Source organism: Mustela putorius, unplaced genomic scaffold (assembly GCF_011764305.1).
Source record: "Mustela putorius furo isolate JIRA1106 unplaced genomic scaffold, ASM1176430v1.1 tig00000174_pilon_pilon_pilon, whole genome shotgun sequence".
Lineage (NCBI taxonomy): Eukaryota > Metazoa > Chordata > Mammalia > Carnivora > Mustelidae > Mustela > Mustela putorius.
In genome coordinates, this window is record NW_025421304.1 from 39,278,723 (window position 1) to 39,302,691 (window position 23,969).

The window sequence follows — 23,969 nt, forward strand, 5'->3', positions numbered from 1 at the left end:
GGTCTTCTTCTCCCCTTTTCCCTGGTAGATCTGACGCACCTTTGAACCTTCAAAGGCCACCGTAATCAATGAAGTGGGGGAGACACGTGACACCGCAGGCATCATCGTAAAGAGGCATTTATTAATGGAAAGTGCGTCGTGTGGGACAGCAGTGGGGGCTGCATTAAAATGAGAGGGTCTGTAACCCAGCGGAAAACCACAGAATAAAGGGAGGAGGGAGACATGGCGCAGGCCCATGAAAGACACTTTGCTGACTGGGGACTGCACTGAAGAGAGCTACATACAAGGGAGGTGACTGCTTAAGTAGGTTCATGTGACCCTGGTGTCTTAATTAAAATGTCTTTAACAAAAGAGGAAGAGGAATAGTACTGGAAGCTTGGGGGGAGGCGTCTGTGTCAGAGAAGAAATTCACAGAGCGGAGGATAAAGGAAGATCATTTACGTTAAATATTGAGAACGACGCCCAAAGCAGAACAGTCTTGACTTGCCGTCCTGAAGGATATTTAAAAATGGGCAGCACCAAGGAGGCAATTGGCTTTGGCGGCGGCGTGGGAAATGGCTTTCTAATTTTAGAGCTCGCGGCCATAGCATCGAGACGTTAACAATCAAAAACAAGGCAAGTGGATAAAAACAGGAGGAGCCAGGAGCTCAGAAACAGACCCGAGGCGGAGCCGGAGCCCCGGGAACGGGCACCTCCTTGCGTAAGCAGCAGGACACCGCTGTAAAGGTGGTCCCTCTGGTAGGGATCCTGAGACAGGAAGGCGCCACCCCTCCCCGGCTCCCCCGCCCATTGTAGGGAAGCTGGATTTGGGGCCCCCCTTTCCCTGAATCACCGTAAGATTCAGCTTCAGAAGCTGGGTTTTACTTGGGGTGAAACAGTAAAGAAGCACCTGCTTTTATAGCTGAGGTCCTCCCGTGTCTTTCTCCGACTCCAGCCCGCAGTCCCTCGGTGACATCTGTCAGCGTGCAGCCTCTCCAGGCCCCTGTGAGGTCAGGCCTCGTTGCAGGGCGGCTGTGCCTGTAGGGACAGCCAGGCCTGTCTTCTGCCAGTTAATGAGGGGATTCAGCTGCAGCGGAGAGAACGGGTCCCTTCCAACCTGATGATTAAATACATCAGGGCTTACGTGAGACGGAAGGTTCTTCTCTTCTCAGAGGTCACCTTAAGGCGTGCACAAGTCAAAAGTCCTTTGGAGGGGCACCTGGGTGGCTCAGTCGGTTAAGCCTCTGCCTTCAAGTCAGGTCATGATCTCAGGGTCCTGGGATCGAGCCCCGCATTGGGCTCTCTGCTCAACAGGGAGCCTGTTTCACCCTCTCTCTGCCTGCCTCTCTGCCGACTCGTGATCTCTCTCTCTCTCTGTCAAATAAATAAATAAAATCTTTAAAAAAAAAAAAAAAGTCCCTTGGAAAAAGAAGGAAAGAGATTTTTATCAGCTTACCATTTTATAGCAGGTAGCATTTATTAAAGAAATAAATATTTATTAAACAGATCATCTTTATTAAGGTCTGGAGAATGAGGCCCGCCCTTGCCTACTAATGGGAGCTGGCCAAAGAAACCTGAGGTTACTAGGAACTGTCCAGAAGGCTCCACCTAACTTGAGCAGAAGAATGACATTGTGTGTGTGTGTGTGTGTGTGTGTGTGTGTGTGTGTTATCCGGCAGGTAGGGAGGACTGGAAGTAAACAAGGGAGGACAAACATCCTGTCACAGGAGCAGCACAAATGAAGGCATTCAGTTCTGAGCGAGCACGGCATGTTTGGGCAAAAGCAACGTGGTTGGAACTATAGAAACTGGCTCCAGAGGGAGGTGTGGGAACCACGGGGGAATGCCCGGCCGTGGCCACGTGCAATCCGTCTTTCAGTGCTGATAATGGTTTCGGAATATGTCCCAGGTCCCTTAGAACACATACACACACAAATTAAATTAAATTAAATTAAATTTTTTTAAAAAGTGTTCATTACCTTTGACCTAGTAACTCACTGCCCTAGTGCATTCCAAGAACTCCTGGTTAGAGACAAGCAAACAAGTGAACAAATCGAACTGCACGTACACTGGTATTTTATTTGCATTTTGTTTATGATAAAGCATCGGAAATGCCTCCACTTGATGAGCATGAGGACAAGGGAACGGTTAAATGCATCCTGATGCGTCCCTGTGATGTGCCATGCAGCTGCTAAAATTGTGTTTACAGAGTCTGTGACATGGGGGGGAAAGAAGCTTGGCTTTTATCATTAGGTTCAAAAAGCAAGGTACAGAGTTGTTCAGACCCTTCCATTTCAGCTTAAGCAGAAAGTACATTTAAACCTGGAAGGAAAGATGCTGAAAGCCTATTCTGTTGGTACGAGACAGGGTTGTGAGTAAATGAATTCATTTTTTGTCCTGATTCCAAGTAGAATAGGTACATTATAGAAAATTTAGAAAGTATATTACACTACTCCTTGGTCTCAAATCTTTGTCTCAGAGTCTGCTTCTGGGGAGTCCGGACTAAGGGTGCTGAGGTCCTGGTGGTTATGATTCTAGCATCCAGTGGGCTCATGTGTAAGAGGAGATGATCAGACGCAAAGAGTCCACAGGCGCGAGCCGGGGAAATGGATGCTCAGGGCATGGTACTAGGGAAGGACGCATGGATTCGGGAAACCCCTCCAGAGGCGGTAACCGCTCAGGGGGGCAATATGGCGGCAGTGAAGTCAACTGTCCACGGGACAGATGGGTGGAGTTCTTTAGTTCTGAGACAGGGAGGCAGCCATCCCTGGGTGGGGCCGGCTTCTCAGTTTTTGGTTTAAGACACGCTGGGTCTGAGGCGCCTGCAGGATAGTTCTGTACCCTTTACGATGGACCTTCCTTGGGGGGAAGCACGTAGCCAACACCCAATAAACACCCACTGAATTGAAAAGAATTCTTTTTCCACATGTGGGTTTCCTAAGGGGGGCTTTCTTTAAAGGCCACTCACTAATTTATGAGCTCACGCAGACCAGAAAGCATGGGATCTGGGGTACGTGCTCACACATTTAGAATACATACTCAGGTTAATACAGCTGTTGAGACAGGAGTACATATGTGTATTAGAAAAACAAGTCCATCTGTAAAACGCAGCAAGACGCCTTCAGGTGTTCAGAATAGCTATTTAACATGAATATTTTATCAATGCCAGAGCAGACAGAGGGAAATTGTATCCATTATACCCCCATCACCATCACGCGCGGTTGAACGGACCTCTGACTGAGGAATCTAAATACGTTTAAAACATTTTTCACCTCCGATGAAACTAGCAAGTCCTGCTTTGTGTTGTTATTGCTCCTGCGAGATTCATGAAATATTTTGGAGGCGGTTGCGTTTTGGAAGTGTGGTTTGGCAAATTTTCATCCAAAGCATATGCTTTTCTTTTCTTTTTTAACTAGCCGTCCAAATGTGAGGAAGTTGACATTTTAGAGCAAGTGGTAGAATGCGTGTGTGCGTGGGGGGGGGGGGGGGCGGGTTGTGCCGTTTTACTCGTGTCTGATTTTTAAGTTCAACTTTTCAAATATAGCGATGGCTTAGGGTAGCAGAAAAGAAAACCCATTTAAGAAAATGTGTTCTCCAGGGACGGCTCCTCAGCTCTCATAAGGCAGAGTCAACGTGAGGGTCAGATCCCGGACTTCTGCTGAGAACCGTTCAGGGGCTTCTCAGGGCCCTCGGGCTTCACAACAATCCTGCGGACCAGGTCTGCTCGCTCTCCCTTTCCTGCCTCTTCCGGGGCTCCTTTGAGCCCTACCTCCCGCTTCCCCAGCCCTTCTGGTCTCTGGCCTCCTCCTGCCTCTGTGTCTGCTCACGTGCGTCCTCCAGGCCTGGCGCCCTTCCTACTCCTTGTCCGTCCGCCTGCCTGACGTCCGCGTGGCCTTCCCGGCTCAGCCTCCTTGTCATTTCTTCCAGAAAGCAACGGTCTTCTGCTGAGCGCTCCAAGGGGTGGACCTTCCGGAAAATGTCTATAGATTCCGTCACTTCACCGAGCACGGAGCACTCTAGGAGGAAAAAGTCCGAACTGAGGGTGGTCGTAATAACTGTTGTCGAGGGCAGATTTCCACAGGGAAGAGGAAATTTAAAAAGGAGTCCAAGATCTCTTTCTTATTTACTTATTAGACACAACCGTGGAGCAAGTACCCTAAACCACACACTGTGCTACACCCATTACCTAGATTACCTTAATTCTTACAGTAACCCTAGATGTATTTAATAATTTTTGAATTTAGTACTATTTAAAAAAAAAAAAACGCCTTTTGGACACCTGCTATGTGCCTGGCCTTGTGCCGGGCACCAGGGGACACACTCACAAACCAGGGAGGCATGGTGCCTGCCCTCCTGGGGCCCGTAGCCTCCCGGAGCAGACAGACATCGATGCGCTGATGGCCCTGGGGGGATGTGTAGTCAGAAGCTGAGAGCCAGACTCTGGGTAGAAAGGGCAAGCTGCAGGCGATCCCCATAGCTAAGAGTCTGGTGACTTGGCTTGGTGTTTAAGCTGAGCGTGGAAGGATGGCGGGTTTGTGGTTGAGGGGGTTGCGGGGGTTGTCAATCAGGCACCAGAGGGGAGGGCTGGGAAGGAGCACTGCTAGGGGAAAAGCCCTCAGTTAAGTGTTTACAACCTGCGGATCCTGGCACGGCTTGTGTAGCCGAAGCAGAACCTGGACGGCATGAGGCCTCCTGAGGTCAGTAGTGTCTTCCGGAGCCCAACCCGCTCGCCCTCCTGGGTGTGGGCAGCCCTGGAGGCCCCATGCTCTGACAAGGGGAAGCACGTCTGCAGTTGGGAAGGGGCAGGGGAAGGGGGATGTTTTAAAAGATCTTCCTGGCTGCTAGACAGAGAATTCTGGAGTCACCATTCAAACGGCAAATTCCTCCGACGAATCCTTCTTTTCTTGACGCATCCTTTCCTCCGTGGACACTTTGGGCAAAGCCGTTTCTCTTCCACCCAAACACCCGTGACGACAGGAACGGCTGTCATACCCGTTACCTTTGGAAATGCGTTGCTTCCTTGGTGCTCATCACTCAGAGGTCCTGACACTGGTCCTTCCGCTGCAAGGTTTCCTGTAAGACCGGCCAACCCCACAGTCTCTGACAGGTGGCCTTCGTCCCTGGAGAAATTGTTTCTGAGAGCACGGGCAGCCCCTTCTCGGAAAGCAGGCGGGCATCTAGAAAACCGTGGCTTGTGCCCATGTCTCCTGTTTGCAGAGCAGCAGCCCGAGAAGCACGCGCGGCAGAACTTACAAGAGCCGATGGGCTTTACTCTACCCTGTGGCGTCTCTTCTCATCATCTTCCCCTTCAACCCGCCTTTGCAAACGAGCTCTGTCACGCCCGTTGCCATAACACGAGGGGAGCGTGTGGGACTAATGGGCAGTTTCCACACCACCCCATGTCACTGTCACCGTGACTCTGTGCAGGGAGCCCACGGCGGGTGACAGCTGCGCTGACATCCGGCCTCCAGAATGTCAGGGAGATAGTCAACAAAGCAAGCTGTCCTCAGAGTCCCGGCTCTCAAGCCTCCCGCGTTCGCTGCCGAAAGTTTGATGTTTGTTGATTGTTTCTTCCTTAAGTAGGCAAACTTCAGCCCCAGGAGTTAATAAAGCAAATTTTAAGTCTCGCCCCAGGTACAGCAAAGCTGGCGGAACGGTGCCTCTGATTGAATGCAGAATGGGAACAGAGGGGCAGAGAACCCTCCTCCTGGCAGCTTGCAGTGCCATGAGATCAGCTGCAAAAATGGAATAAATTGGAGATTGATTTCTGCAGTTCCATTCATTTGCAGAAATTTGCAGACAATTAAGTTGTCCCCCTGCAGTATCAGTAGCTGATCCTTCTAGCCAGAGGCTGCCAGAGATGTGTGGTCTATCCTCGGCACACGCAGAGTCGTGATTCTGCAGTATACTCAGGTAAACAGGGCCAAGGAGCTCTGTGCGGACGCAGGCCTCCTGGTCAAGGTGGGCACCGGCTGGGCCTGTGGAGACAGCAGCATCGTGCGTAGAGCAGGGGTCCTGAGCCGCAGATGCCAGGGTTCCCCCGTGCTTCGATCAAGACCTAAGTGACTTTGGGGAAGTCGGTTGCATCTTTGAGCCTCATGCCAATAGGCGTAGTGGTTCTACCTAGGAGCTGTGGGATGGGTTAAATGGGACACTGGTACCGGTGCCCAGCGTGGTACCCGGCTCGTCCCTACTCTGTAAATGGCAGTCTTTGCTACACGGGCCTGGTGAGTCCAGGACAAGGTTGCCAAGTAAATCTTTGGCTTAGAAAGATGAGAAAGGAACAGGCCAGGTGACTACAGTTTGGAATGCAGACTTCAAACCCTCCAAAGGAATAATCTTCAGGATCCTTTAACCGGACGTGCCATTCAAACCCCCAAAACATCACCCGTTCGCATGAACTCCGTAAAGGCCCCTCTCGGCCCAGCAGTACACCTGACCTTCCCACCGTGATCTCCAACACTGTCCACGCCCAGGGCCCGGCGGACCACCAGGTCTCGGGTGGCGCGGCGCTCGCTTGTTCTGCGCTCCTGCAGTGCGTCGCCTTAACGAAATCTCTCCTCCCAGCACAGGACTTTGCCAGAACTCACAGCGGTAGGAGAGAGAACAAAGGCAGACGTTTGTGGCTTCGTCCCTGAGTTGGGGCTGTTTCTCCCTCTCGTTTATTACCCGATACAAGAACAAGGACTGGGGGACGCCAGGCCCGAGTCCTCTGGTCCCTTCCAGCCCGTGTGAGTATTGGCTCAGGGAGATCCTCTGACAGGTGGCAAGACAGGTCCACACTACTTTCTGGCCTTAGGTTCGGGGTGAAGGGAATAGGGTTGTTCCTCTCAAATCTCACTGCTTTCTTGGGGTGGCGTCCACCCCAAGTGCGGTGGGAGGGACCCTGGGTGTCGGCTCCGTCCCTTTCTCCGTCACGGTCCTCCCACCATCGAGGCAAGTCCACACTGTGGAAGTGTATTGTGATTCCCTTTTCTGAAATGTAGGGAGAAGGCAGATGTGTACAGAGAGAACGCAGAGCTGGGGTAGCCTGTGGGCACCGGCTCTCCTTCAGAGTGATGCAAATGTTCTACGATAAGCTGGCGGTGATGATGGCTCAACTCTGGAAATGTCCTGATCGTCACATGAAAATGGGTGAATTGGATGGTACTTAAATTCTACCTCGAGAAGACTTTCAGCATGCCGTGGGAAGGAAGAAAGCACACCGACTCCGGCTCTGCCTTTCCCCAGATCAAATACTCAGACGTGCATTTTCCCAGGAACCTCTTGCCCTGTGGAGGTCGGGTTGGGAAAAGGTAGAAATGCGACAAATGAGCAACCTCTCGTTCCCCCCATAAGTCTGTTCCCCACACAGCGGCCTGCATATGTGTCTTTTGAATTGTAAGTGGGCTCCTGTCACATCTCCGCTTAAACCTCTACCCCCAAGACTCACACCTCATGCAAAATAGAAGCCAGAGGCCCCGCTGTGGGCTACAGGGCAGCCCGCCAGCTTCTCAGATCCCTTTCACAGTCCAAGAAGGTCTCCGCCCCGTGCTGCTCCCTGTGCTCCTCCCCGTGCTCTGGCCAAGCAGGCCGCCTCCCTCCGGCTGCCCGCCGCCTTCCTGATGAAAACCTCAGCAGCCGCCCCCCTGCACACCCTCAGGCCCCCCCGCTTGTTGGTGCTCCAGGCCACTGGTCCGCTCGCCTCGCTCCCCGCTCCAGAAGGGGAGCTGCCCAGGGCCCAGGTTTCTCTTGATCCCCGGACTTTCCCAGATGCTTAGAAAGACTCCCAGCAGAGAGGAAGGCTCCACGGGAAGCATTTGAAGAAATGAGTGAATGAGTGAGTGAATGAATGAATGGATGGATGGATATGAATCCCGTCTTCCTCCCCTTTTCACATTTTTCGCTTCGTTCCTCCTTCCCCGGCCCCCAGCCCCTGCCCTGGCCACGGTGACTGGGGTCCCCCCCTCCATTTCCAGCATGCCATCTCCACTGTGTGACGTGACACCCTCGGGGAGTGTGAAACTTCCTTCTGACACACCGCCAGTCTCCCCTGAGATTGAGAAGCAGAGAAGAAAGCAAATGGGGCTGTAAACCCAGACACCCTACAACAGAAAGACAAAGGCTCCAGCGAGTCCCCAGGAGATGCCAGACGTTCTGGAAGGGGGAGAGTTCCCCTGTGGTAAAGTCCTGCATGAGCGAGTCTCCCCCAGGACACGGTTCTGCCCCTTTGCCTTGAGCGAGATTGGACGAGGCTGCTGCAGACCTCCACCTCCTGGGCCAGGCTCTCGGATGCAGAAGATCATCGTCCAGCAACTTCGGGGCCACGGGGAGGGTCCCACGGGAGGCTCACGCCCGCGTGAGTGTCCCCGTGGCTGAGAAAACTGCCTCTGTTTGAAGCAGGAAGGTGTGGTGTGTGTGTCCCATGTGTCCTTGGGTTTAGGCTTGTCATGTGAGGCTGTTGTATGTGTAACTATCCATGAGTGTGTGTGTGTGTGTGTGTGTGTGTACGTGCAGGTGTGCATACGCGTTTGCTGCTGGTGAGAACTTTGATGGTAGCGTGCGGGTGTCTGGAGAACCTGGGAATCTAGAGGAGGCTGTGTCACGTGTGTCTGTGTTAAGATCAGGCCTTAAACCACCAACGGCTGAATGACTCACGCACAGAAGGGACTGAGCGGCTTGTCCTCATGTCCTCGAATCCCTGTCCCGGTATTGATAAAGCCCACTGTTCACTTCTCTGCCCTCCTTTACAGATGAGAAATCCCCCTTAACCTCTCTCTGTCCTCGGGGAAGGCAGTTAACGTCCTCCCCACCTGGGCTGACAGCTGCGGAGCCACTCCTGTCCACCCCCCCCCCCCGTGGGCACGCGCCCCCATCCCTTGTCCCCTGCGCTCACCCCCCCGCGGTGGCTTCCTCCCGCGAGCCCTTTCCTCGGCGCTCCCAGCACACCGCCTGGCCTCCCCTTTCACGGGACAGACTTCTTCCCGCGTCTCCCCTTTCCTTCGGCACCAGAGCCCCCGCTTCTCATGGATCCCTCTGACTCGCGACCCTAACACGCCGCGACGCTGCTCTTTCTAACATCAATACCCACTCCTTGTCCAGCCCAACGGGCTCCTTACGGTATCTGGCTTTTTGGAGGACGTCTGCGTTCTGTGATGCGGCCACGCGCCCCGTCCTGCTTGACATTGTCATCTCTTCATCCTTCTGGTTCCCTCCTTTGTGCCGCCACCTAACCTTTCCGGGGCTTTTACTGGCCTTTTAGAAACCCGTCCAATGGTTGAGCCCCTCCCTTTTCTCTCTCGACGTAACCCGGGCGGTATCAGCGTCTCCCTCCCACCCGGCTCCCCTCGTCCGTGGGTGACGGTGACATCTCTCTCCCTCATTCATCGCTCCCTCCCAAAGACAACACTTTACGTGCCCTCCAGAAGTCTCTGCTGGATGCCCAACAGCCCCACAGTCGCCCGCACACAGCACCTGTGCCCAGAACCGCTGTTTTGTTTTGTTTTGTTTTGTTTTTTTCCTCTTTGCCCGCTGTCTGGGTAACGGCTACATCAGAAATCAGGAAATCCTTACACGGCCGCTCCTTTACCCTGATGTTCCACTCTTTCCCACATCCTGTCTCTTCTCCTTCTAGAAGCTTCTTCCACTTCTCGAAGCAGCTCCTCGGTCGGTCACATTCGTTTTATCCCCTCGGCTTTCTTGAGGTTCCCCCCAGCCTGGTGCGCTCAGAGGCTTCCCACCCCGGACTGACAGATACAAGCGCTCACCGTCGGGCATAAACACGATCGCACAGCACGCCCATCTAGATCTGCACAAGGTGTATGATTGTCAGTCACATCCGATGCTCTGGCTCCTACGCTGTCCCCGTCACACGGAAACACGCGGCTTCAGAGCCCGCAAGCAAGCCGTTTAGCACAGACCTGATCAAAGTTAGATGCGGAGGCAAGGATCGAGGTAGGCATCTGTCTACAAACACGTAGTTGTAGATTTACACATAAGTCACAGACAAAAACAAAAACAGAGCCGCTGACATGAAAACACAGCCAAGGACAAATAGTTACTGAGGTCCTTGTCATCGTAAAGCAAATGGCTGGGAGACACAGCACGGCCCGGTCCCGGGACTCCTGACTGTGCCCACCGTGGAGAGCTCTCTGATGCACTCGGAAGTGTCTCTCAAATCAGCCGTTCCCACCTCTACCCCGCTCCCTTGCACATGTGCTGCTGCCATTCTGAGGCTCAGGGCTGCCTGCGTCTTTTCTTAGGCACTTAAGACCCAAGGGCTGACACAGCGGTTACTAAGCTTCTGGGATGCCATGAGAGCTGGGGACAGGGACTAGCCACCGCAGGCTTGGCTCCCTGGTGAGCGGGGAGGCCACCAGCTCTAGGGACGGGGACTCAGGAGCCTGACCCCCTTGGTCCCCATGAGGACAAAACTCTCACCCATCCACAGACCTGCAAACACCCATCAGCCCTCTACTATAAACAGTGGGAAGTTTGTGCTTGATGACACGGTGTGCTTTTTTGTGACTTTCGAGACATCTACACATATTGTCATCATGAACCGAAGCCTGCCTTTGCCGGGTCACGGGGCCAAATCACCCATTCTTCCTACCTGCATCGAACTTTAAGTCTTTTCCTAGTGCTTGCTGAGGCATTCTCTCATCTAAACCTCAAGATTTCTTTCATTGTAAATGAGATTCATATGTTGTACGTATTTTACATATTTTCTATTCCTTTGTCATTCCCTCTGCAAACCGACAGAATCTTCACAGATGTTGTGCACATCACCGTTCCCCGGATATAATCCACTGTGCTTTTCATTGTCTTACCATTGTTTGTTCCATTCTGTCCTTCTCTTTGCTGCATTTTGCCTGGGGGCAGGGGAGGGGCTGCCTTATTTTGTTGGTGGTGGTTGGTTGGACGCGCGTGGGTTTGTTGTTACAGTTCCAACCCTTGCTATTTTCCCTCCATTACACACACACCCCTCCAGTTTTCTGTCTTTACCTGAATAGTAATTATTCGGTCTTCCCAGAAACCAAATAGTCTTTATTTGCACTCATGCATCGAGATTTTAAATGTTATTCTTCTACGCTCCCTATAGTTTATGTAAGATAGGAGGTGCCCAATATGCCGTCCTGTGCTTCCCTACGTATTTTATCCTACGTATTCTCCCTGCTAGCTTCTGCATCGAGCAAGTCGCATCGTCTCTCTGAACTTGGTACTCCTCGTTAGTCGAGGAGGGATAAGGTTTACTTGAGAACTTAATTGCACATATGAGAGTGGACACGTGTAATGTGCCCAGCGGATTGTCCAGGGCACACGTGAGAAATTGTTATAATGAGAGTAGTCTGTGCTGGCGATTGTGGACGCAGCCGAAGGTGGTACTCGTGGTTAGAACCTGCTCCTCTAGACGGCATTACTGCTAACTATCTAAGAGTGTCTCCTGCTGATGGGCCCCAATTCAACTTCGCCTCGCATTGAACATTTGGGTTGTTTACCATTCTTACCCTTTATAAATAATGTCTTGCTGAATACATTTCTGCATGCTATTTTATTCTTCTCTCGAATTTAGCATTTGAATGTATTCCTAGGGCTGATATTACCAGGTGAAGGGCTATGTACATTTGTAAGATTTCCAATAAATATTGCCTGATTGCTTTCCACAAGAGGACCATCAAATTACACTTCCACCAAAATCTAGAGAAAAATTATAGAAGCCTTCTTAGCCTTAGTTGGTCTGGCTTCCTGTTTAACTTTTCTTATATAGATTTTCCTTTAAAACACACACATACACGCACACACACGCATACATATACACGCATACATTTGCGGGGCGTGGATCAGTGATGGTATTTAAATACCATTTGCCACATGATTTTGGGAGGGACGTGTTGTCCAAAGTTTGAGATGCTTACATTTGATGGTATATAACATAATTTCGGTGAGCAGGTAGCATGGACCGAGACTGGTTTATGTACTGAACATGATATTCCCTTTTCAGTTCTCTGATCAGATCAGGGGGAAATCCTCAGCTTGGTGCTAACAACCTTTTCATGCCCCACTACGCCTTTCTTTTCTCCTTGTTAAAAAGAAGATCTTTGGGGCACCGGGGTGCTGTGGTTGGCTGAGCATCAGATGCTGGGTTTCAACTCAGGTCCTGATCTCAGGGTGGTGAGATCGAGCCCCACATCGGGCTCTGCTCTCAGCAAGGATTCTGCTCGAGACTCTCTGCCCCTCCCTGACCTCTCTCAAATCAATACATAAATCTTTTTTTAAAATTTAAAAAGACAAAGAGGAGCTTATTTTTGCCCTCAAGTTTCCACTTCGAATAGAATACCTTCATTCGGTCTCTAATATGTTTATTTTCATGGTTTCCTGCTTTTTATGGAAAGCAATACTGGCACTTCATCACTTCACTTAAATTATGATACAAAGTTTCCTCTTTGGCACATATTTGTGTCATTGAATAGGTAAATTACAGATAAGGCAGAAATTGGACAGTGTTGTTCTAGTCGTCAAAGTTTTGAGCATATTGGTAGTGCATCCCAACAGTTACAATGAAGAGTCCTCGAGAAAACATCCACCAGGAGTCCCCATAATGCCTGACCTCGTCTGGACTTCTGTGACTACCCCTTCATCTCTGTTCATTTGTGAGTGTAAGGACCTTGCAGTTGGCCATGAGGAGAGTCACTTTTATATCCAGCGGGTTTTGTGGGTTAGTGACCAGGTGAGTAGTCTCCTCGCTGGGCAGATTAAGAGCTGGAATCTACAAACACTGAAGGGCATATAAATCAACACAGACATGAGGAATAGAATGATTCAGAAGATGGGATTAAAGAGCTTAATGATAGTTATTGTGAATCACAATGTCAGCTTTACTATGATTCTAACGATGTACTTGCTAACGCTAATGAGGTTTGATAGAATAAAATTAACAATGTCCAAACAGCTGTATGCTTTCACAACAAAGGAACTATAGCTCAGAGCAGACTCATACATTCTCTCCATGGGGGATTTTAGTCAACTGGTTTTGTTGTTTTCTCTTTTAGGATATATTTAAATTTGCAAGAACTTCTCCTGTCCCAAGACAAAAGAGGTCCATTGTGGTATCTCCCATTTTAATTCCAGAGAATCAGAGACAACCTTTCCCACGAGATGTTGGCAAGGTAAGTCAGACAAAAGACAAATGACAAAACAAAGGCATGTTTTTATGAAGAGGAGCGCATACTCGAGGCAGACTGACTGTGATTGTCTTGGTGGCCCCCTGAAATCGGTCTTTATTACTCTATGGTAACTAGCCAGATGGTTTTGCCAATAAGAGAGTGACAAAAGGCCATCAAATAACAACAACAAAAAAGCATTTACAAAAAAACCCAATAATAACGTCTTTGAATATCATGCTTTGGAGAGCTACGTGGCAGATAACAGTGCTAAAGTTGTGTCTGGGAGATGTCATTGGTTAAATAGCCTCATGGCTTTTAAGATCATGTCCAGGTCACCAGCCCAATACTCTCTACACTACTAGTACAGCAGTGTGATCATCCATGGCCTTTTTAATTTAGATCCTAGTTTTCTTTTCCTTCTTTTATTTTTAAAGATTTATTTATTTATTCAAGAAAGAGGGAGAGAGAGAGTCACACAGGAATTGGCATGCCGCCACAAAATTATTTTTTTGTTTGTTTGTTTGTCTTGAGCTTCAGGAGGATGGATGGAACCTTAAGTGTCTATGTCTTGCTTGCTTTCTTTCTTCTTTTTTCTTTTTGTCATATTTTGTCACCACCTGAGTTCCTTGAAAGAAACGAGACTCATACTACAGAGTGAAGGCATCAAAAGCAGGATGTGGGAGTGAATCCACTCTCAGGGGGTCGGGGTTTGGGAAGAGTTCTTAGCTGAGGCTGTGCCATGTAGAACTGTATATTGACAGAAGGGCCACACGGGGAGCTCTAAGGGTCAGACAGAGTTTTGGCTGATGCATAATTTATTTATCTTCCAAATAATTAATTCGTTGGTAAGTGGCTAAATTACTAGAATTCGGAGACTGCTTTTCCATCATCTCTCTCAGTGCTTCTGAAAAACAGGCTAAAGACCCAATTGTGAACACACTGCCTCAAACCTGTGATGTCCTTCCTGCTTCTGAATTCCAGATGGCAGCGAGGATCTGTGGGCAGATGCCCTAAAGAGAGATGTGTAGTTCCCAACATGTGCTTTTCCCCTCCCCCTTCAAAGTGTGACTATTTCAAAATTTGGACCATAAATAATTTCTTAGTTTTACCAACTTTCACTGATAAATATTTGATTGCGTCTTTAGAGATTTTTGAGTTCTTGGGTCTGATTGATTGAGAGCAGGGGACTTTAAATCTGTGAGGCAGCCAGGAGGTCTTTGGGAGACGTATTTTATTCTGTTTTATATTAAGTTTGAAAGACAAGTCATTTATGAAATGCTTATTAGAGATTCTACTTTCATCACAAACCCTTTTCATCAAAACCAATGAAAGTACATTTTACTGAAAATCCTTTTTTTATATCCCCTATAAATTGGTAGAATGGGCCTTTAGAAGGACATCTTTAACCCAGAATGGAAGAAATATGTAATTGGACCATGCGCTTTCCATAAGGGGAATCAACATAGATCATTAGACCAAATCATGAAAACCACTCAACCAGGACTCTGCTTTGGCTGTGTCACGAATGCAAGTCATACATGAGGATAATTTATGGCAGTTCCTAATATTCCTCAGAATTCCGAGCAAATGATTTATTAGGGTTCTCCCCACATCCAGGTGATCTATACCTCCCTGCTTATGCCCACCTATGCGAACAGGTGCCAAGGAATCTGGTGTCTCAAAATTGAATCTGCTTTATTCCGTTTAAGAGTCATTCACATCACTTTGAGAACCCATGGGTGCCAAGCTCTGTCCTCAGAAGCCGGGCTAGAATTCTGGAACTGGACCCCCAGTACTGCCGCATCTTACCCTCCCACTGAAACGTTGACTCAGCCCCATCGTACTGCCTGACTCATTCTGGGTAGCCCCCATCAGCCCTCCACCCCTTTTAAAATCCACTGTTTCACTTTTTTTATTCAAGTCTGACTACATGCCGCTTTCCAGAAATTTACAGCTGTTTCATTTCTCCTTTTAAAAACAACTAGCCAAGTTGCTCAATAACTACAACTTAGTCCTGGCTGGTCTGTAGAATAGAAATCTGAATGTGAGAGACCAACATGTCCAGAGCTCAATAGTCAAAAATTCTTGTTGAACTGACTAGCCCAGGTTATTTCTACATTCAGCAAGCCCACGGGTATATACACCTGTCCTATTTCTATGACTTTGAACCCTTTCCTCTTCCTGGGACACACCCCCTTCATCCTTTCTCCACGGGGCATGTGTGTATTTACATACATGTCCTCACTGCCTAGTGGACCATGTACACCCTCCCAGAAATTTCTGTGCACACTGCCCAGCATCATAGCCACTAACCACACGTGGCCTTGGAGCACCTGACGTGTAGCCAGGGCAACCAGGGAGCTGCATTTTTAGATTTTATCTAATTTTAGCTGATGTTAGTTTAAACTTTAAAACTGTTTGATTCGGTTATTGGAACAACTTCCCATGTGAAATCTACCTTTTTAACTTAAATTTTCATCTTAGTACAGGTCAGATGCTTTTCATGGAAATATAATATCTAAATTGATACGTAAATGTGTTGTAAACACAGGATTTCAAAAATGTAGTACAAACTCACAAAGAGCAGAAAATACCTCACTGTTTATCCCTATACTCGAGCCCTGTTGAGGTAAAAACATTTTGGATACATTGGTGTGATTCAAATTAATCTCTCTTTTTTTGTTGTTTTTTTTTTTTTTTTTTTGGCTTCATTTGTTATGTGGCTACCAAAAAATTTTTAAGTATTTATTTAGCTCAAACTGTATTTCTCTTGGGCAGTGTGAGCCAGAGCCCATTTTTGATAGAGTCTCCCCCTGGGAATTTTTGTTTGATCTCCTTTATACATTGTTTGGACCTCTTTGTGCTCATGTAACACAATTGGAACAGCAAGACAGTTTCTTTTGTATTTTTCTTATCTTTGTATTAACTGTAACTCCTCAAGTGTAGTGATACAGCACGCAGCCTAACACCCAGGAGGGACCCAAATATTCTTCGACTTGAATCCTGGTTAGGCCCATGGCTGGTTGGACAAGGCATTCACTGGTTACGGATTGAAGTGATCACAGCCCCATTTGTTGTTAGAATGGAATTAATAGACCATTATATGATCGGCCCGGATATTTCTAGCAAATTTTAATTTTCCACAATGGCTGTGAGGCTAGCAGGTCAACCATTATGTCAGGTCACATAAGTATCCCTAGCAGATTGTGGGAGATGATGTTGATGGGTTATGTGTGGGATGTGTGGGGGTAGGGGAGAGAGAGGGAGAGCGAGGCTGTATTCCCATATTTGTTCATACATACAATATTTAAAAGCCACTGAAATTAAAAAAAAAAACCTCAAAACTTTACTCACAACCGAACAGACTTAATTTCAAGTTATTCTGACAAAGTCTAATAAAAGCATATATTCACCATTAGCAAATGTTGCCCTCTTTCTGTAAAATTTAATTAATGATAAAACATAATTGAGTTGTTTTGGTTGTTTGCCAAATACATACATATGCAAAAATGCCCTCCATGATATACCTCCGGCAAATAAAGGCATCGGAGCCTATGGAGGAAGCAATATTTTTAGCCCTGAGTTTATCACCCTTTCAGTTCTCAATTTGAAAGATTCCCAGGGCTTTATCGTTATGTACATTTGGCCTCGGACTGAATTTATATTTAATTATTCGTGAACATTAAAGGATCTGGCATTTCAGCTTGAATTAGCACCCTGGAGACAGGAGAGTTGAAGAGTCTCTGAATTCAGCTAGCATCTCCAACATCTAGTAAGTGTCGGGATCTAAGCCAGTCATGGCCCCCCCCCCACCCCAACTGAATTCCTGGTTAGTTCTTAGGACAACCCCACAAAGTATTGTACCCACTTCTCAGATGGGGAAACTGAAATCAGAGACCTGAAGCAACGTGCCTGAGTTTACTCAGTTACAAGAGTGGCGATGCAAAGACCCAAACCTAGGAGTCTTGAGGGCCAGTCACCAAGCTTGGTACTGTGCCATGTGTGAATGTGGAGTCCCTGTGGGCCTTTGCTGTTTGCACAGCATGCCCACGTGATTTGTCACTGGACTCCCACACACACCCTCAGGAAGTCAGTACTAGATGCCCATTGTGCCACTGAGGAACCGAGGCTAGGAATCATGCAGGACAGGTGTAAACAGAGTTGTCGTGTAAGCTGAGCTCCTTCTGCATTACCACGTGCCATGACTCAGGGGTCTGGATGGATTTCAAAACAGCACATGGCGTGGGGTAAGGAATAGGTTTTATTGGAGAAAGAGAACATGTAGAAGCCAGGGGTCAGCCAAAAATGAAAATCCCATCATCTTAAGGAGAGATATGCCAGGGCCTGGGCAGAGAGCTGAACACCGTCTAGGTTTGCCAGAGAGGCCCTCAGCTGCCACAGTTCCCCCGTCTTAGGCCAGCTTGACTACGATCTTTCAGTAGACAGATAATCAAATTTTGGGGGTGTCCAGCAGCCTGAGCACAGGTACCCAGATTTATAGACATTGTCTACGATTCCACAGGCTCTTGCAGGGGGAGGGAAGACCCAATTAGTAATGTTTGCCCTTCCTTCGGTGAAAGTATTCTTACAGTGACCAATTTCAAGCTACTGACTTGCAAACCTCTTGAATATTTAACACCTGACTTTCACAAAGAAGCCCGAGCTAGCATCGGCTTGCCACCGACCTACAGAAAGGGAGGCCGGGTGGGTCAGAGAATGCCCTGGCCTCATGGGGAGCCATGCTGGAGTAGAACTTCCAGCTTGTGGAAGTGGTTTACCCATCTACCTGGGGTTTCTCATCCAAGGTGAGCACCAGGGGTCATTTGGGATCATTCTACTCCTTGCATCACATTAGGTGCCTTGTCTCAGGCCACACAGCCAGGGCAAAGGAGAAGCAGACCTTGAACCTGGGCTCTTTTAGTTCGGCCACACCTCTGCTCCTCTGCACAAAAATCCCAAGTCCATCTCTGGGGGCTGACAAGTTCCATCACAGTTGTCTCAATTCTACGTGGCAAATGAAGAAGGGAGAGAGAAAATCCTCTGCGAAGTGTGGAGCCATGAGGTTAACCTCACAAACAGCTACTTGACATGCATGTTTGGACACTGAGTCAAGGCTGGGGGTCATGTCTTAGTTGAACAAAAAGACCACATGCTGACAAGCAGAAAACTGCTTTCTTCACCAGGCAGGGAGAGCCGTGGACTGCTTTCAGAGGCCACATTTGTTGGTTTGTTGTTGGGATGTCTACTGACAACCCTGTTCAAAGGAGCCACGAGAAGAAAAGTGGAAGCTGAAAGGGCTATCTTTGGTGTAATTAAGAGATATCACCACCCGTTTTTCTCAGCGAGGAGGCCACAGCTGACTCAGCTGATAAGGGCTGTGAAGGCGAGGGCCCAAGGTGCTGTGGGGAATGGACTGGCCCTTCTGTGGTCAGACCTCTCATCCCAGCTCTGAAGAGGATGGAGGCAGAGCCGGATGGAGTCAGAATCAGGCCCATCCACAGTTTTCTGAAGACACGGAGGGAGGAAGGAAGAACTCACCTTTATTTCCTTTTCTAGCTTAGAACTAACCCTGGCTTCTGAGTGAGGTTATAGGGGAGACACTTCATTGTGGGGCTGGGCCTGCCTCTATGTGCAGAAATGGGGAAAATCTTGGACACAAACACCCTTTGTTGCAAGTTTAAATGGTCCGCCCGTGGGTGGCTCACACCGGGTGTTTGGATCTGGAGATGAGGAAGGGCCCCAGCTTAGGCCTTTTGGGTAGGCAAATACTCTTCCTAGGTGGAAAAACTGAGCCTGAATTAATGAATTAACTCAGAAATATTTATTGGGCGACTACTATAGGCCAGACACTGCATTGGCTATTGCCCGTGCGTTCTCCCTCAAATGACACGGAACTACGGAAGACACAGACCTGTAAACAGGCAGATGAGACCATGATCGGGAGCCGTGGAAGTGTGGAGAACTGGAGAAGACAGAGAACATAATTCCCAAGAGAAGTCCCAAGTGGCTGCATACCAGTAGGCAAGGTAAAGTTGGGATGGAGAGAATTCTCTAGGCATTGGGAAGAGCGTGATCCAACATCTAGCGCCAAGAGAGAGCATCGTGCATCTGGACAGTCTAGAATAACTGAATGGGGCTGACAGGACCAGATCTGTAATTTGTGGAAGACCAGTCTGGTGGCAGGATGCGGGGTCACCCCTGTAGGCTGGGAGAACCAGAAGCAGAGAGGCCTGGATGGAGGCAGTGACTGCAGCAGGTGGGCAGTGCAGGGAACCTGGGTCCGGAAGCGGCGGGTGACAGGAGAGAAGACATTGAGTCAAGAGCTGGGCAGCCTTGGTGATGAGTGTTGGATGGAGAGGAAGGGGGGTGGAGGAAGACCCCCCTTAGCTGGGAACATTGTGCCTTGGTGGGATGCTGACCATGTCACCTGGATGGAGGCTTGAGCTGTGGGGCAGTAGACCTTCCATGACACCAGCGGGCCTGCTGTATCCTCCTCGCTCAAGTTCACTCTTCACTGAGGCTGCTGAGCAGCCCTTCATGGGGCAAGAAGGGAGTGCTCCCAGGGGAGACAGGAGTGCTCCCAGGGCAGACAGATCTTTCTGTGTGTTGTGCAGAGTTGCACAGATAGGCTGGACCCCTCCGCCGGTCTTCTGGTGACTGGATTCCCTTTGCACCAGCAAGGTGTGTGGGACACCAGACTTTCAGATGCCCCTTCGCCGTGAGCACAGATATGAGCACAGATCCTGCCAGATCCGTGCCTCCTGATTTTAGTTCAGGCATTCCTGGCTGTGGCTTTGAAATCGTTTTTTTTTTTTTTTTTTTTTTCCCTCCAGCTCAGAAATGCATAACAGCTGTGTTCACTGTTGGCCTTCTAGCCTTGAATTCACTCTAAATACATTTCTTCTTAGTAATTTCTCCTTTGAATGCTGATGTTTGGCTAGGCATTAGTATACACAATTCACAGGCTCTGTGTTGCTCAATTTTTAGTTCATTTATTTGACAACTTGAAATTCCTCGCAAGTGGTGCTTTTATTTTGTTATTTGCATCTGGAAATCATTCCCAATGTACCACGGAATAAATCTGGCTTTTCTTTCTGTCTTTATAATTTTTTTCTTATTTTAAAAATAATAAATGTTCATTATAAAAACTTTAAAGAAAAATATATACTTAACAATAAACACTATAAAAAAAAATCTCCCCAACATCCGTCCCTCCAAACCTGAGGTAACTCCTGTTGGCCTCAGAGCAGTACTTCTCAGTCTCTAAAGTGCATACGAATTAGTGAGAGCACAGGTTCCCTGCCCTCATCCCGTCAAACGTGTGGGTTCCCCAGGGCCGGAGTGAGGCCTCAGAGCTCACCGTCCTCACACGCACCCCTCGGGCTGCTGATGCTCCCGGTTCTGTGGCCCACACTTTGATAGACTTTATCCTAAACACCCAGTACCCACCCAGGGCCATCTTGTATTCCCCGAAGTCCTACTCACCAACATCTCAGAAACATCTTTCGTGTCTTCAAACGTCCTTCTTTGGTGGCATTTTGAAAGGCTGCATGGGGTTCTTCATGTCGGGTCTACAGATCCCAAGGGGGTCCACGGGTAGACCTGTTCTCTTGGTTTTCCAATGTTTATTTGTTTTGCACTTAAAATATTATCTTGAGGAGGATGCCGCATGATTGACCAACGACCAAAGGAGCGCATTAGACGAAATGGTTAAAACCCGCATAGCATCCGCCGTGAGTGGCATCCAGCGGTTTCCCTCTAGCATCTCCTGGTGGTAAATCGTATTGCTGTGACCGCCACCATTAATAAATCTTTGCATAGATGTGTATGCACTCGGGCACATGTGTACATGTATGTATATGTATTATTCATACACGTAGCATATAGATATATTCTCTATAGTTACCTGATATGAAACTCGAATCCAAAAGCCAAGGGCTGGTTTAACAACGTCTCTTGGGAAACAGCCCTCTGACGGACTCTCTCCTCCCCGAGGCACGCTTGAATCCACTCTGCCCCTGCTCCGATGTATTCTCCACCCATCTGGCACCCCCCACTTCTACTCCCTAGGTCTAGAACATCTTTGTTCTCGTTATGCTGTGCAGCTTTCATCGGGGGCAGTACCTCCTCAGCCTTGCTGAGGATTAACAACACAGCTCATTGGAAATATATGTTCCACGCGTGCTTGGGAAGGTGAGGAAAACACCAGCAGCTCCCGGTTCCGCCTGCGGTTCCCCACCAGCTCTCTGACATTCCCCTTCCCATCCTTAGAGACAACCTCACTGGGGCTGCCCCCCTCTCCGACTGACAGAAGTGACACCCGACCAGAAGTACATTGTGCTCTGTGCATTGTGGGTCCCGTCACGAATTCCACGCAGAGGAATTCGTTCCCATGGCCTCTACAGAGGAGGACATGGAGTGATTAGAGGACTTCTCTGATGCCTCAGAGCAGTGGAACTAGGATTTGTAAAACTCTTTATTGAAGGGTAATATATAGATGCCAAAGTGCAAAATCGTAAGTGTCCAACGCCATGATTTTTTTTAGTAGACAGGATATGCCCATGAACTCAGCACTCAGATCACAAAATGACCAGCCCCCAGAGGCCCCTTCGTGTTACCTTCCAGGCACGAACCCCACATCCCCCCAGGATAACCAGCCCTCCCCTCTATCACCATGAGTTAGTTTCACCATTTGGTACCTAATATAAATGGAATCACCCAGCACATATTTTGTGCTTTTTAAATTTTCTTGCTCAGCATTACACTGGTGAGATCGGTCTTTCTTGTCAGGTACATCTATAGAATCACAGATGTATAGTATCACATTTCCTAAATACACCACCCTCTCTCCTTTCTACTCTGGAGGCAAATTTGGATCATTTCCAGTTTGGGGCCATTACAAATAGTATTTGACGTGAACATATACACATATTTCTGTTGGGTATATACCTAACCGTGGGATTATTGGGTCCGTTTTAGTGGATTCTGCCAAACAGTTGCCCAAATGGGTTCTAGAGAAGCTGAGCTTTAAACCCATTCTTCTGCCTCTACAATGAATTGTGGGAACAGGGTGGGTGGCATATTTGTTTATTTTTTTTTCTAATGAAAAATATATCCAGTTTCTCTCTGACTCAGTAGTGACAGCTGTCAGTATTAGCCATAACAGTGGCCCATTCCATGTCTTTGGATCACACCAGAGCCTGTTGCCTTCACCCTCAAGGATTGGAGGACGTCACTGGTTCTCCATCTGTGTTGATCTTCATGATATGAAGATATAAAATGAATATGCCATGATACGGTATGTCCAGGCTTCTGGTATCCATTCAAAGGGAGTGGGCACTGTGACAGAGCTTTCTTCCTCCCACTCCCAAGATCATGAGGATCAGACAGTTTACGCCAGTTTTATGGGAATTCTTGGCCAAAGTCAGGGAGACTTCATTGTTTTCAACAGGTTTTAATTAATCTAATAGGTTACTTTATAAGCCAAAGAATGAAAAGTTTAGGACCCCAAGAGACAGACACCAAGTCAAAGGATTTTCTAACAAATCTCTTTTTTAATTTGCTGATCAAGATGTTATTAAAAAATATAGACATTAGCCATAGTGGTTTCTCAACCCTCTGTGAGGATGAATTCCTTCATACATCTGAACTGCCCTTCCTTGGGTAGGACTGGAATAATAATAATAATAATAATAATAACAGTGATAATAATGTAATCATAATAATGGATTCGTCTGTGGTCAAACTCCATGGACACGTGGAGGAACTTGGTTGCTACTTCTTTATACTAAGATTTCCCACCTCTCCCTGATGACTGACAATGTGCTATCCAGTCACAACCTTTTCTTCTTTATTGGGACACTGAAAGCCCACCTTCTTCTGTTGTCGCCTAGAAATATTACTAAGTAGCCATCGTGCAAAAATTCTTAAGACATGGACCAAAATAAATAATGACTTAAGAATACTTCATGATTTTTATTTTCCCCCTCTTTCTGCCCTCTGGGAATGGAATGACCCAAGGCTTATGGTATCAAAGACCCTTAACAATATGTTTTCCCCAGATATAGGAAGGTTTGTGACATGGTAAATGACCAAGAGTTCTGACCCATGGATGCACCATTGTTGAACAGACAGTTTGCTCATCGATCTTCATTTGACATTCTTTTTTTTTTTTTACAAGATTTTACTTATTTATTTGAAAGAGAGAGAGCAGGAGATGGGGAGAGGCCAGAGGGAGAAGCAAACTCCCCACTAAGCAGGGAGCTCATTGAAGGATTTGATCCTAAGATTCTGGGATCATTACCTGAGCCATAGGCAGTTGCTTAACCAACTGAGCCACCCAGACACCCCTTCATTTGACTTACCCAATGATCTACCAAGGGTCTGAAGTGGCCCCTAGTCCCCTTCCTAAGTCAGGGAAATCCACGTTGAAGCTCATACTACTCTTTGGTTATGTTTATATCTCTTAATGTTTTAATCTTCTCCATCTCTCAATTCAGAGAGATCATAGACTGTTACAGTTGGAAGGAACCCTGGAGATGGCCCAAATATATATATATATATGTGTGTGTGTGTGTGTGTGTGTGTGTAAAGATGGCCCAACTTTATAAATAGGATGGAAAATTATATCTAAAGTCAAACGATGTAAGAAGTCCTAATCTTCTGCCCCTCACCCTGGTGTCCTTTTGCCCCAACTGGGTCTTCTGAGCCTTTATTGTCCTGGGGAAGACTTGAGCCCAGTCTGGAAAATTCCCAGGTCTTTAGGAGACTCAATCATGGCATACCATGATTGATATCAGGGACCCATCATCTCTAGCACCATTCTACTGAGACTGATGTTGTCCCTTAT

The 23,969-nt window shown here is 47.9% G+C and overlaps 1 protein-coding gene across 1 annotated transcript in view; it reads left to right on the forward strand.

Annotated features, from left to right (window-relative positions):
• The window catches only part of CDH13 (cadherin 13), a 981,609-nt gene that overhangs the window by 433,443 nt on the left and 524,197 nt on the right, over window positions 1-23,969 (forward strand). The window contains exon 4 of the mRNA XM_013056985.2: window positions 13,007-13,123. Coding sequence (XP_012912439.2) covers window positions 13,007-13,123 — 117 coding nt within the window. The remainder of the gene's footprint in view (window positions 1-13,006; window positions 13,124-23,969) is intronic.